Raw genomic sequence first — 13,278 nt, forward strand, 5'->3', positions numbered from 1 at the left:
AAACAGTTCTACAGGTACAATCTTTTACACCAAAGTCGGTAATGAAATCTTTATGTGATAAGATTCGTCTGGGCTCTAATTTTGTAGCTCCTCCTTTTCTTCACCTTCGTTTCAAGAGAGAGTTTTATGGAATTACACATTAAATACTGAACTTACAGAAGGCCTAATTGCATTTATTCGACCTATGGCTAGACAAAGAGGCTGTCAATGGCTTGACAAAAAGAGAGAGATAGCACCAAAAAAAAAAGAAAAAAAAGCACCCACACACCAGACACACATTAATACAATCTTGCATAACTCAGATGAATTTAAAGAAAACAAACAAACAAAAAAAACCACATTGTTCTTAATAGGAACATTTTAAATTCATTCCTATTATTTGAGAATGTGAATGTCAAATATGTTATATGTGTTGCCTCTCATAGTTGTAGTATTTAACAGAGATGAAAATGTCACACTGTCCCTCAGTACAATCAGTAAAGAGAAATTACTTGAAAAATGCTTTACTCAACATATAAGTTATAATTTAGGTAATCTGCCATGGTGCTTGGCCTGCCCCCCCCCCCCCCCCCCCCCCTCCAGTGCCTATCTTTATAAGTAAAAGAATAATAAATAGTAATTAGAATTAGAATTAGAATTAGAATAGAGTCAGAATTAGTCATTAGAATAATTGTAATATGAACAATTAGGTATTTTTGTGTCACTGAGGTTTTAACAGCTGAGATTCTCATACTTTAAATATTAAAGGCCACATAAATTCACGTCTCAAATGTTTTTAATTTAAAGTGATGTAAATTTTACATGAAAATAAAATTTTTGAAAGTTTTATTACACAGTCTGATGCCTCTGACCTTTTTGACTCGCCCGTACTTTGTGTCATTCTTTTTTTTTTTCCCTCTCACCGTGTCTGTCGGCTTATATAAGAAGAGGTGGGATATGTTTAGGGTGGGCGTGAGTTTTGACCTGTCAACTCCACCCTCAGAGGGACTAAATATGTTTACATACAGACAACATGTGCTTTACTGACCCCCTCCACACTATGACTATCTCCACCCAGCCCCCCACCCCATTCCCAGTAAAGCACAGCCCTATAGTCCCCACCCAGTTCATGAATTACCCACCCAACCAACCGGAGTAAAGGGAGTGACGCACAGACAGTATCTGTCCCTCGCTGAATCAGTGTAGCCTAAAGCTCCACTTCCTTTTTTTTTTTTAAAGAAACTGTTAACTGTTCACAATTACATTAGAGAGATCAAGTAACAAAGGAAACAAATGGGAGAGACAAACCCTCCCCCCAACAAATGTATTATAGCAATAGATTTAACATCTATGTTAAAGAAGTCGAAGGTGCAAGATATTTGATAAACAAACTGTGTATTAGAAAACTAAATAGGTGATAGCCTGATACTTCCTCAACATCAGTAGCTCGCCTCGCGTTTGAAATTCTTTACCAAAATTTGGACGAGGTCAGGAAAACTTAAAAATGCATATTCCACCACGAGGCATCTATATTCAAAGTATGCCTACATATTCTACAATTTAAATTATATATTATGATGCGGCGCAAAATATGAAGTACACTCAATCTGATTTGTACACACACATATTGCAAATATTGCTCTGTTCGCTGAAATTATTTCTCTTAAGCCGATTTCATCAATGGTGCGTTTTGCGCCAAAAATCTGTTCTGCCGACGTCAAGCCAGTCACAAATAAGATGGTACAACCTACTATTAGTTGACCCCACCCAAGCACCCGCCTTTGAACATCATTACTATTGGTTATATTGTGCGCTCCAGCGAAAAGCTTAAATGCTCACTGGGCTGTAACCAAAAGTTGTACACGCCCAACTAAAAAATACGATTTAAATTGAAAAATCGTCTGAGAAGTTCCGACAGAGAATATATACAATAGGGAATTTCTATTGGTCCACACCGAAGAACGTTCTGTTTTGATTGGAGGACTAACTTTTCCCTCTTTCTCCTTCGTTGATTTGCGATCAAGTTTGGTTGACGCGTTTGCAAGTTGATGTCAGCCCAAAAGAAGCCTCAGAAACTCCTCCCGTCTCAAAATTATGAGTGGTGAGTGAACTCGTTTTTTTCCGAAAAGTTGATTGATTGGATAAGACAAACTAACTATATGACATTGGATTTTGTGTACTGGCTACTTTAGTGTAAAAAAACTTAAAACTACCTGGTCGTGAGCAAGGCAGTGAACTTGATTCCTACCTAACTTGCTAACAAGCTCTATACGAGGCTTCTACGTCGGTAACGTTATCGAAATTAATATTCTGAGCCATATAGGCAGTAATATGTTTTGCTAAGTATAAAACATGTTAAAGATGGTAAGAAGTAGTTGCAAGTACGATTACTCTATTAGAATCAGCGATAGTGTTCTATTAAGTGGGCTTTTTCAAGTTGTGCTAGCTAACTTAGAGAAGTTCAACTTGAGTCTTTTGCTAAGTTAAACTCTTGCCTGATCAATTGACGTAGCTTGCTAGTGGAGAAGTTAGTGTTAGTTTTTTTTAATTAATGAAAAGCTTAAGTTATTTAGCTCAACACTGGGCCATTTCGGGCGTAATTTAAAGTAATACGGTATCAATTCATGTATTACAAGTACTTTATTGAATTGCTACGGTTCCCCAGTCAGTTGAGCAGTCACATACTTGACTCGTGTCAACTATGCCAGCTAGCTACCTAGCATGTGAACTCGTTAGCTTGTTAGGTTAACTTTAAACGTCAATCTCTAGGGTTCACTTTCTCAGTTTTCTCGCATGTATCACTTTAAATTAGTTGGGCAATACATCTATATGAGATATTTTTGCGAACTGTTTAGTTATGGGTTTTAATCAACTTTGACAACGGAGTGTCTCTAAAGTTATCATATTCACATATAGCTTCATTTTACTCAGAGCAACAGCAAGATGAAATGGCCGCGCTGGTGGAAGGCGGCGGAGGCTTCCTTCAAAAGCGAAACTCCAATACAGGACAGGTAAGTTAATTGGCTTAGTTTCGCGTAAAACATGTAAGTTGACCTAATCTTAGATTACTTTTTGTCGAATTTCTCGGCGTTGGTACTATACACTTTTAAGTTCTCTTAAATATAACTTGGTAAATTGAGACGGAAAATGGTTTGTTGTTGATATTGCTAGCGCACATGTTACTGGGGCAGGGAAAAGACAGCGTTAGAGGTAAATGAGCTTACGCGGGGTGTTCCTGTCAAGCCCTACGACTTTGAGAGAGGCCTGCACGGCCCATTTTGGCTATCCTCGGAGGGGGTGGCCTCACGCGTCCGAGCTACTTTATAGGGCGAAATAAAGGGTGGGAGGGAGATGGGTGGGGTGGGGGAGGGGATGCGTGGCTAGCCGCTGGAGTTTGAAAAAAAAGAATGCCGTGATCCCACCCATTTTGTAGCTCTCATCTCTCTCACTCCCCTCCTAATAGTGTGCAAATGGTCCAGACACTGTATGCCGCACGTCTTAATATTGTAGACGGTGCAACTACTAATATTGTCTGTTGTGGACTAGCAATGCTGATAAATTAAACGTAGTTTTTGTGGTTGCAGTCTAAACTTTCATGAGATTTCTGTATTTTATGTTAAGTGCAGCTTGTGAAGCAATGAAAAGTTATGGAGTTAAAAAAAAATGACACGCAGCTATTTTACTAGAATTTTCTGTCAGATTAAAAGAATTCATACACAGTCTTTCTTACAGGATTCTCAACAGCCTTCTCCATTAGCCCTTTTAGCTGCTACTTGTAGTCGGATTGATGAGAACGACGCTGTAGCTGAGCAGCAACAAAATCAGCAGCAAACCCAGCAACAGAACCAACAGCTTGATCTAAACCAATCCCAACTGACGCACACCGCCAACGGCTGGCAGATCATACCGGTGAGCAGCCAGTCCACCTCCAGCCCCGACAACAGTACCGTCTCCCAGGCTCAGGGCATGATGGCAGACGACAAAAGCAGACAGGCAGTGTCTTCAGGCACGGGTGTCCAGCAGACTCAACAGCAGTTTGTGGTGGCATCAGCACCAACCCTGCCGGGTCAACAAGTCCTCACCACACTGTCTGGTGTCATGCCCAACATCCAGTACCAGGTCATCCCCCAGTTCCAGACAGTGGATGGCCAGCAGATCCAGTTCACCCAGGCTGCTCAAGACCCCTCCGTGACAGGGGCGGGGCAGTTCCAGCTGATATCCTCACCCAGCGGCGGACAGCAGCTCATCGCAGCAGCCCCTAACCGCACGGCAGGAGCTGGCAACATCCTAACCGTGCCAGGAATCCTCCAGCAGGCCATCCCACTACAGAACCTAGGCCTAGGGAACACGGTGCTGCCCAATCAGACGCAGTTTGTGGCCAATATGCCCGTGTCGCTGAATGGCAACATCACCCTGCTGCCAGTGAGCACTGGGGCTGCAGCCGGATCTGGGACTGATGGAGGAGTGAGCGGAACAACCGAGGCCACACAGCAGCTTCTTCAGCCCCAGCAAACAGCAGTTTCCTCTGGCTACTACACCAGCTCAACCACCACAACCACTCCAGCAGCTACCTCATACAGCGCGATGACTCCGGCGCAGAGTGGCAACAGCGTGGTGGGTGCCACTTTCCAGAACTCTGCCGGGGGACTGTCCATCCAGCTCGACAACAGAGATCAGCAACAACAACAACAAGTGCAGCAGCAGCAACAACAACAACCGCAGCAACAGCAGCCGCCTCAGCAGATCCTCATCCAGCCCCAGCAACTCCTCCAGGGCACCCCAACCCTGCAGACCATCCAGCCCGCGGGGACGGTGTCCGCAGGAGGCCAGGTCTTCACCACCCAGACCCTGTCTCAGGACGCCCTGCAGAACCTGCAGATCCAGGCCATCCCCAACAGCAGCCCCATCCTGCTCCGTACGGTGGGCCCCAATGGGCAAATCAGCTGGCAGACACTGCAGCTTCAGAGCCCGGCTGGAGCTCAGATTACCCTGGCACCTGTGCAGGCACTACCCCAGCTGACTCCCACAGGCACCAACAACACCGTACAGCTGCCAGGCCTACAAACCATCAATTTGAATACACTGGGCAACACCGGGCTGCAGATGCACCAGCTTCAGGGAGTGCCTATTGCCATCACCAACACCTCAGGTGAGTGTGTCTTTGTGTGTGTATGTGTGTGTGTGTGTGTGTGTGAGAGAGCAGAGAGATCTGAGAGGAACTCTCTGTAATAGATTGCTGCAACATGCTTATTCTGACCACATTTTGCTTGTGAAATTGCAACATTTTTTTGTCTTCGGCTATAGTAGCATTTTTTTGGGCCGAGAGAAAATTTGCAGTATCTGAGCTTTGAACCTTCTGAAGAGAGAAAAAACAACTCGGACTGGAGTGTTTGTCGCATTCCCCTCTTGTAATGCTTTTTTAAAAACTAGGCACTGTTTTAACTCGACATGCAGTCAACTGAGATGTGGGGGGGTCCATCTAGATGAAAATTCAGCAGTATTTCTTCGGACTGTGGAAGGAGACCTTATGATGGAGTAAGAGATCCTAGTCCTGATAACCCCTGTACCAGTGAATGTGTAACCTGTGTTAGAATTGGTCAGTCATAAGGGTTAATTATTGTGGAATGGTGTTTTTTTGGACACTGAAGAGTTTCACTTAGTTCTCACCAAGCAAATCAGGATACGGGGAGTTCAGAGGAAAAGAAACAGGTTTCAGGCACACAGTAAAATATTGTCTCATAGATTCATGATGACAGATTCATTTTCCTTTAGCCGTATTATTATTGGTTTTTTGGGGTTTTTTTCGTGTCTCCACTGGAATCAGACATGTTGCTTGGATGAGAGGCAGTGTTTGATGGCTGTCTTTAGAGGTCATAACCCACTCTCTAAATAAACATCAGGGTAAATAATAGGTAACAGATAATAAATAGATAAGGACGGATTTGTCTGAGGAGGAGCGATTTAAGTGCGTCATAAAATAGCCTTACCTTTTGAGTTTCCAAAGTTGGTCAGCTAAGCACAGTCACAGTTTTTTAAAACAAATCTACTGTGTGGAGGGGGTTCTGTTCTAGTCTGTTTTTCCCACATTCCTGGCAAGCAATTTCGACATGACTCGCAGACGGAATTGCCAAAAATGTTTGAAATGCAGAGGGTTTTCACGTCAATTTTGATGAATGATGTTTAGGGGTTTGGTTTAGTTTATGGATTGAATTATTTTTGAAGAAGCGCTTTTGTGTGAGTGAGTGTTGTGCTGTGTTGGCATGACAGCATGTGCACACTTTGCTTTGTACTGACTTGATAACAGTTAGAAACAGCATACACAGAGGTAGCGCTTCCTGTTTGTTTCTTCTGCTTCCCACACTGGTTTGGCTAGTTTGTTCAGATGGCGGTAGGTTTGTGCACAGAGGCATGACTGTGTGCGTGTTCGTTTGTTCACAGGCACACACAAGTTTCTGCAAGACTTGTGTGGCTTAAATCAACTTTGTGTGTGTGTGAATGTATGACTAAGCATTAGCGCAGCTTCAGTTCGGCCCTTTTTTTGCACTCTCTTATAATGAAGGGGTGTAACATCGCCCCACCCACTGCAGGACAGCCTTATCTGAGGAGTGCACCTCAGCTGGGTTGAAGGAGGAGAGGAGGAGTAGTGTGTGTGTGTTTGTTTGTGGTTGTGTGTGTGTGTATGTGTGTGTCTTCCTGGGAAAAAGACAAACTGCAATAAGAAAGATTACACAAGGCCATCAAACGTTGGCTTGGTTTGTGCCTGGTGTCCAAGCAGAACAAGTTCTCGTCATTTCCTTCCCTCCACTGTCCTGCCAAAGGCTGCGGGTTTCCTGAGAAATGCACTCAGCCTGGCCCAGGACCTGGTATTTTTAGTAGTATCGATGGAGAAAGATCAAGTCTAATCGAGGCCAACATCAGTCAGGCTGCCAGACTGCTTTGAGGAAGGAAAAACAAGCAGTTTTATTTAAAATAAAACCCTTTTATTTTATTTACAACTTTAATTGTAAACCCTATCTAGGCAGATTTATTTTTATTATTTTTTCTAAAAAATGTTTCCGTGGTAAAACTCATTGTAAATTTAGTTTTTTGCCGTGGAAACACCGCAGGAGGTTGGACATCTGTGATAGTTTTGCATTGTCATTCGCATATTGCTTTATAGTTAGTCACTAAATGTACAGTCACATTAAGTCAAGCAAAATTAGGCCAGGCCTCCCAAGTAACTCAGCCTGAGTTGATATTCATTGATTTTTTTTTTTCAATCAGAAAAGCTCACTCGCCGCTTACATTGGTGTTTTACTAAGGTATGATTTTTAAATTCTGCCTCAGGGCATTGAAGTGTTTGCCAGCATATGTGAACTTGATGTTCTGACCTGTTGCCTAATGAGTTACTCATTGCACAGTGAAGGTGTGTGAATCAAAAAAAAAAAAAAAAGACAACACGACCACAAAAAGAAAAGTTTAAAAAAAAACAAAAACGCTTGTTTGGTTTGCAGGTGAACAGAGTTCTGTAGGAGGAGACAATCAGGACGACAGTACTACCCTGGATGAAAACCTAGAGACCAGCCCGACCCAACCCAATCGGAGAACACGTAGGGAGGCCTGTACCTGCCCCTACTGTAAAGACGGAGAGGGACGGTACGTATGGCTCAACAAAACCTGTGTTTAGTGCAGTCAGCTGTTCACACGGACACGACTCACTCTCACCAAAACACCCCCGCCCTTCAGGTTATTATATAAGAGCTTACTATTCACAGTGAAACACTGTGGATGACACTGTATGACAGTGATTGACATCTGCCTCATCCAGTCATTCTGCTGCTCACATTGTCTTTTCTGTGTGCGTGTCATCCGTTCCACAGCAGTGATCCCTCCAGAAAGAAGCAGCACATCTGCCATATTCCTGGCTGTGGAAAGGTGTACGGGAAGACGTCTCACCTGCGGGCACACCTGCGCTGGCACACGGGAGAACGGCCCTTTGTCTGCTCCTGGAGCTTCTGTGGGAAACGTTTCACTCGCTCCGACGAGCTGCAAAGACACAAGAGAACACACACCGGTGAGTTTACACACACCACAGAGCCAGGTCTGCCACTGGAGAGGTGAACAAAGGAATCATGAATGACGCCGTAATGTTCTAGTGTAGTACTACGGTTCAATCCTAATGTAGATGTAGTTTTCTATTTCTCATAAACGAATGCAAATAGTTTTGAGTCAGTTAAAACCCCTTGGGAGAGAAAAAATGACCAGCTGCAACATCGAATTTCAGCTCTCTATTTTTATTGCCACATCACTGCTCTCATCTTCTCGCCGTCGCCTGTTGTTGTTCTTAAGTTGTAGAGGAGAGTTATGGTTGAATCACTTCTCTCTCACTCTCAATCATGGCTCTTTAGCCTCTCCTTGCCCTGATGTTGTGCATCTAACCTCTGTTTTCCTCGTGATCGGACAGGCGAGAAGAAGTTTTCGTGTCCCGAGTGTCCCAAGCGCTTCATGCGTAGCGACCACCTGTCCAAGCACATTAAGACCCACTCAAACAAGAAGGGCTCAACCAGTGCCACCAGCACCGCCGCCACAGCTCCCAGTGACAGCGCCACGCCAGCCTCCGTCTCCACGGACAACTGCGCCGCTGGCGGGGAGCAGCAGACACTTATCGCCATGGAGACACTGTCGCCAGAGGGCATCGCACGGTTAGCCAACAGCGGCATCAACGTGATGCAGGTCACAGATCTGCACTCCATAAACCTCAACAGTAACGGCTACTGAGGGAGCCTGCCAGGCTGCAGCCATCTAAAGACATTTAATTGTTTGATGGGGGGGGGGGGGGGCATGAGAAGAGCATGTCTGGACTTGCTTCTCACAGAGAGAGAGCTAGGCTGCAGCCTCTGGGGGGCTTTGTTCAGGGGAGCAGTTATTTTCAGGAGGGGGGCTGGGGGGTGAAAGCATTGAGATGAGTTTGGATGCCTGAGGTGACAGGGAGTCAGTGGATGCAAAAGTTTGGACATTAAGAGGCACTATGTAACTGAAAGGAGTGACATACAAAGCTTAGTTATTTAAAGTTCAGGCACGGGTATTAAGTCAATTCTCCTAGCCTCCCCCCTTATAAATTCTAACACAGACACATGCATACACACACACACACCCCTTACTCTCAGGTGGCTTTGGCCCTTTCTGGCTGGCTCCCAGTCTTACCAGTTCAGAATTTGACTGCTCTTCTGGGCCCAGATGAAGCCCCCATCATCACCACCCCAGCCCCCCCAACACTTGGTAGCCAGTTTGAAGCTGGGCTTGGAATTGAGTGACTTCGGATTCAGAAGCACTATTCTCCGGAGGGTTTATGGACACTAAAATCCTTGTGAGAATTTTTTTTGTCTCTCTCTTTTTTTTTTTTTCTTCACATCTTTTATATCATTAATACGTATAGGTACACAATACAAGCCATCATGCTTTGATACTTTTATCATAGCAAAAAAAAAAAATTTTTTTTTGATAGTTTTGCGTTGTTTGTATATAAATTATATTTTTTCTAAACGTGGGAAAAACTACATAGATTCTTACACATAGGAAGGATCAACTCATATGATCACCAGAGAATGCCTTTCTGTTGTGTGTATGTGTGTGAGTGTATGTGTGTGTGTATGTATGCGTGTGTGTCTCTCATGCACAATCAATCTTAAATTTATGAAAGTTATCATTTTATATAAGTGTAGATGTCTCTGAGTTTATTAACTCGTCTCAGAATATTCTTGTGTCTAAATCTACTTGAGTGTGTGTGTGTGTGTGTGTGTGTGTGTGTGTGTGTGTGTGTGTGTGTGTGTGTGTGCGCGCATGCGTGTACAGTCCAGCCAAGATTAGCCGTCATATTAATTTACCGCCATTTAGATTTCAGGTGTTTGCTTCTTTTGTGAAATAGCCATTTAAGTTCCACATTCTCTCTCCTCTTTTTTTTTTTTATTCTATGACAAGGGTTAATAACAAATAAACTTCAGCTCAAACCAAAGGTCTGACTTTTGTTGGATGGCATGCCCAGACTGAGGAGCAGTGCGTTGAACACTGTTCCTGTGATTGGTTTAAAGGCACGTGTCGGTGTGTACTCTGGGAGATGGGCTGCGTTTATATGCACGGTGGTGGCACTTCAGACAGTTGACATGAGTGTGACGTAGGGTCCTGTATTCATGCCATAAGATCTTCGAGGTGATGTCAATGGGGTTTTTTGTTTGTTTGTTTGGTTTGCTTTGTTTTGTTTTTGTCTCTAATATTTTCCAGTCCAAATGTCTCCTCATCCAACCAAACCTTCTGTAAAAATTTTAACCACACGCTGATGAAAGTAACAACATGGTCAGTTTGAACCAGGTATTTCACTGTTTAGAAACAGATTGGTTTTGAAAGGGCAATACTATTATTTGCACAAGTAATTGGGTGGAATTCAAAAGTTCTTCTGTTAAAAAGATGTCGAGATTCACGTCCTCCCACTTACATTGGCACTCAGGCTGGCCACTGTATTTGATTTAAGGCTTGTGATGTGAATCTCTCTCAGTTGTTTTGGGTTAAGGGTGAGAATAAGGGACAGTGCTGGGGAAAGGATGAACCATTTCATCACTTTTTTTTTTTTTCTCTCTCTCAGAGGACAACTGTTAGCGCCCTTATGAGCATCGTGCTTTCATTTTATTTCATACATGAGGGAGTTGGTTTTGTACTTGTGAATATTATTACTACAAATGCCAACATCTGGATTAAAACTATGATTACAAAGGGTCTGTGGGTGTGGTGTGATTGTGTCAACAGAATGTCTCTGGACACTCTTGTCATTATTCTCAAATAGTGCACTGTTGTCCTCTGGATTGCCCATTCAGCCCTGGTGTTTACATGAATTACTAAAGCCAAAAAACATGCTCTTAATTCTGTACAGTGCTCTGGCATTTTGGACTATTTAACCACAAACAGACGGCATCTACATGGAATCTGACCGTGATTAAATAATTAAACACTGCACTACAGGCTAATCCTCTGACGTGTTTTACTCATCATGCTAGGCATTTACAGAAATTACCTGGGCCAAAACACAACAATGTTTAGTAAATGCTCTCCTTCTTCATATGCAAACAAACAGTGAAGGGACAGAACTTGTATGGAGATAGCAATACACCACATTAGGGTGTACAGCCCATTAAACATACAACAATTCTCATTCATCATTGTATGGCATTATCCTTACATAAGTTTGAAAGAATAACCAGAAGTTATTTATATAGCAGTCTGCTGCTATTTGTACTGGTGTCATTTTGCATTGTTCAACCAATACAGTGTAAACAACCCCCAAGACTAGGTAAACAGAACGTTAATGCAATGCGTGTGTCTGTGGAAAATGACATTTGATTTTAGCAATAACCAAATGCAGAGAACTAACTTTGCCCATAAAATGGTGGAAGTTAAATTAATTTGTTCATTTGAAAATGTAAACCTGATTTCGAAAAGAGCTCATGTAGATGATCATTTAAAACAGCATGACGCCATGTATAATTCATACCACAGAATTACACTGCAGTCATAACATTTTATTTGATTATAATTTTATAAAGTACAAAACAACAGTCACACTTAAGACAAACAGGATAAGTCTTTTGTGGCAAGGATCAGCCAAATAAGATTAAAACAGAGTTTCCACATCTATAGTGAAAAAAGCAAGGTGAAAAATTCTGCTTAAACTAAGCAATAGTGCCCCCTGGTGATAGATATGCTGTAAGACTTTTCTAAGGCATTCCATAATTAGATGTCCTCTTCATCGCCAGTTTTCAGCTTACTGCGAAGACTAGAAGAAAAGGAAGGAAACAGAGACAGACCTCAACATAAAAAAAAAAAGTCTTCTTGGCAAGGGTCCCCCCCCAAACACAAGTAAAACTTAAGTGATATTGTATCTAATTTAGGAGGTAATCTAATACCATTGGCTTTATGCAAAGTACATCCAAATGCAGGATATGGACCAGCCATTCACCAGCCTAAGAGAGTAACTGTGTGACTTCTGACAGGACAGGCTCAACACAGGTGCTTCTGAATGGTCAAATGTCCGGAATGTTCTAACCCAGCGAGCAGGTTATTCCCTCCCCCACTGACCTGGTCAGGTAAGAGTGGACGTCAGAGAAGCCGTGATACTGTGCCAATGGAAACAGAATTCCCGTGGGACAGCGTCCATCCCTCTGACGGCAGAAACTACAGTTACAGATCCCACGACACGGAGGACATCTCCACTCCTGTGGGTGGAAGATAGGAGCACAGAGTCAAATGAGCATTCTCACAATTTCATGTACATTCTCACATTTAAAACACACATACACACACACACACACAAACACAATTTTCTTTGAAATTTTCAACATGTTACTCCTCTATGCTACTACTTTCAATTTCAGCGTAAGATTAAGCAAACATTGTATATGAAACCATTTGAAGCAGAAAGAAACATTTGAAAGACAAGTCACATGTCTAATGAGATCATTTGTGTCTGTGAACACTGCCTTTGGGGGAATACTTCAGTGGATTATCCAGTACAGGCAGAAGTAGAAGACAAACTCAGTAATAAAAGCAAGGTCCCTTACTGTGCCTAAACAGGCACTTCCTGTGTGACTTTAGGGGGGGGGGGAGACACAGTTTTATCATTCATGTGATCAAGAACAGACATGCTTAGATCATGTTCTGACCGGGTCAAGCAGCGCTGTCTTGACATCCTCTCCATATCTGTTACGCAGACAAGGCCCACAAAACTGCCCTTGGATACCACGGCAATCCTCGCTACGGCAACAGGTTTTGGTGTCCACCGTCTTCTGTCGACACTGGTGACACGTCGTGCCCTGAAATTGGGGGAAAAGTCAGACTGAGCTTGTCAAATCTGTGTCTTTAGGTAGAGACATCTAGCACAAGTAATGGGATATACAGAAAATATGAATCCTTGAAGAAATACAAAAAGATTTTTCCACTTCTTAAACATAAAAGTATTTTTGTTCACCGCCTGATATACCCCATTTTGGGGGGGGGGGGGGGGGGGGGGATGATAATAATAAGAATAATAATAATAATTAAATAAAAGTTGTGGATTTGCTGGTCATTTTAGGCCAATACAAATATGAATACGAAATACTTTGTTAATCCCGAGGGAAATTCAAGTGTCACAACAACAACATCAGCACACAACAAACATCATCGAATAAAAAGTAGAATATGATAAGATAAATAAGACTCACAGTGACCCTGTTATAGATCTTCTCTGTCATGTTGCTGGCTACCAGCTGCAGCTCATCCTCTGTTATGTCTTCT

The 13,278-nt window shown here is 42.9% G+C and overlaps 2 protein-coding genes across 2 annotated transcripts in view; one reads left to right on the forward strand and one right to left on the reverse strand.

Annotated features, from left to right (window-relative positions):
- The first annotated feature begins 2,932 nt into the window (after nt 1-2,932).
- Nucleotides 2,933-8,741, forward strand: sp1 (sp1 transcription factor). Its single transcript, XM_030776970.1, has 6 exons — nt 2,933-2,990; nt 3,712-4,671; nt 4,723-5,128; nt 7,473-7,614; nt 7,842-8,032; nt 8,423-8,741. Exons 2-6 carry the CDS (start codon nt 3,946-3,948, stop codon nt 8,734-8,736), a joined length of 1,779 nt encoding a protein of 592 aa, XP_030632830.1. The 5' UTR covers nt 2,933-2,990; nt 3,712-3,945; the 3' UTR covers nt 8,737-8,741.
- Nucleotides 8,742-11,736: 2,995 nt separating this feature from the next.
- LOC115815259 (cell division cycle-associated protein 7-like) overlaps nt 11,737-13,278 on the reverse strand; it is a 3,741-nt gene continuing 2,199 nt past the window's right edge. The window contains exons 6-9 of the mRNA XM_030778215.1: nt 13,206-13,278; nt 12,666-12,815; nt 12,082-12,218; nt 11,737-11,779 (exon numbers count right to left, since the gene is read on the reverse strand). The exon at nt 13,206-13,278 is cut by the window's right edge and continues 65 nt beyond it. Of these exons, the coding sequence (XP_030634075.1) occupies nt 11,737-11,779; nt 12,082-12,218; nt 12,666-12,815; nt 13,206-13,278 (403 nt within the window). The remainder of the gene's footprint in view (nt 11,780-12,081; nt 12,219-12,665; nt 12,816-13,205) is intronic.

The sequence above is a fragment of the Chanos chanos genome, chromosome 6, assembly GCF_902362185.1.
Source record: "Chanos chanos chromosome 6, fChaCha1.1, whole genome shotgun sequence".
Lineage (NCBI taxonomy): Eukaryota > Metazoa > Chordata > Actinopteri > Gonorynchiformes > Chanidae > Chanos > Chanos chanos.

Excerpts from the sequence above, each read along its gene's own strand:
- sp1 (XM_030776970.1), top strand. The coding sequence starts at position 3,946 with ATGATGGCAGACGACAAAAGCAGACAGGCAGTGTCTTCAGGCACGGGT. Across the intron at positions 4,672-4,722 it reads ATCAGCAACAACAACAACAA|ATCCTCATCCAGCCCCAGCA; the intron begins GTGCAGCAGCAG and ends CCGCCTCAGCAG. Across the intron at positions 7,615-7,841 it reads TGTAAAGACGGAGAGGGACG|TGATCCCTCCAGAAAGAAGC; the intron begins GTACGTATGGCT and ends GTTCCACAGCAG.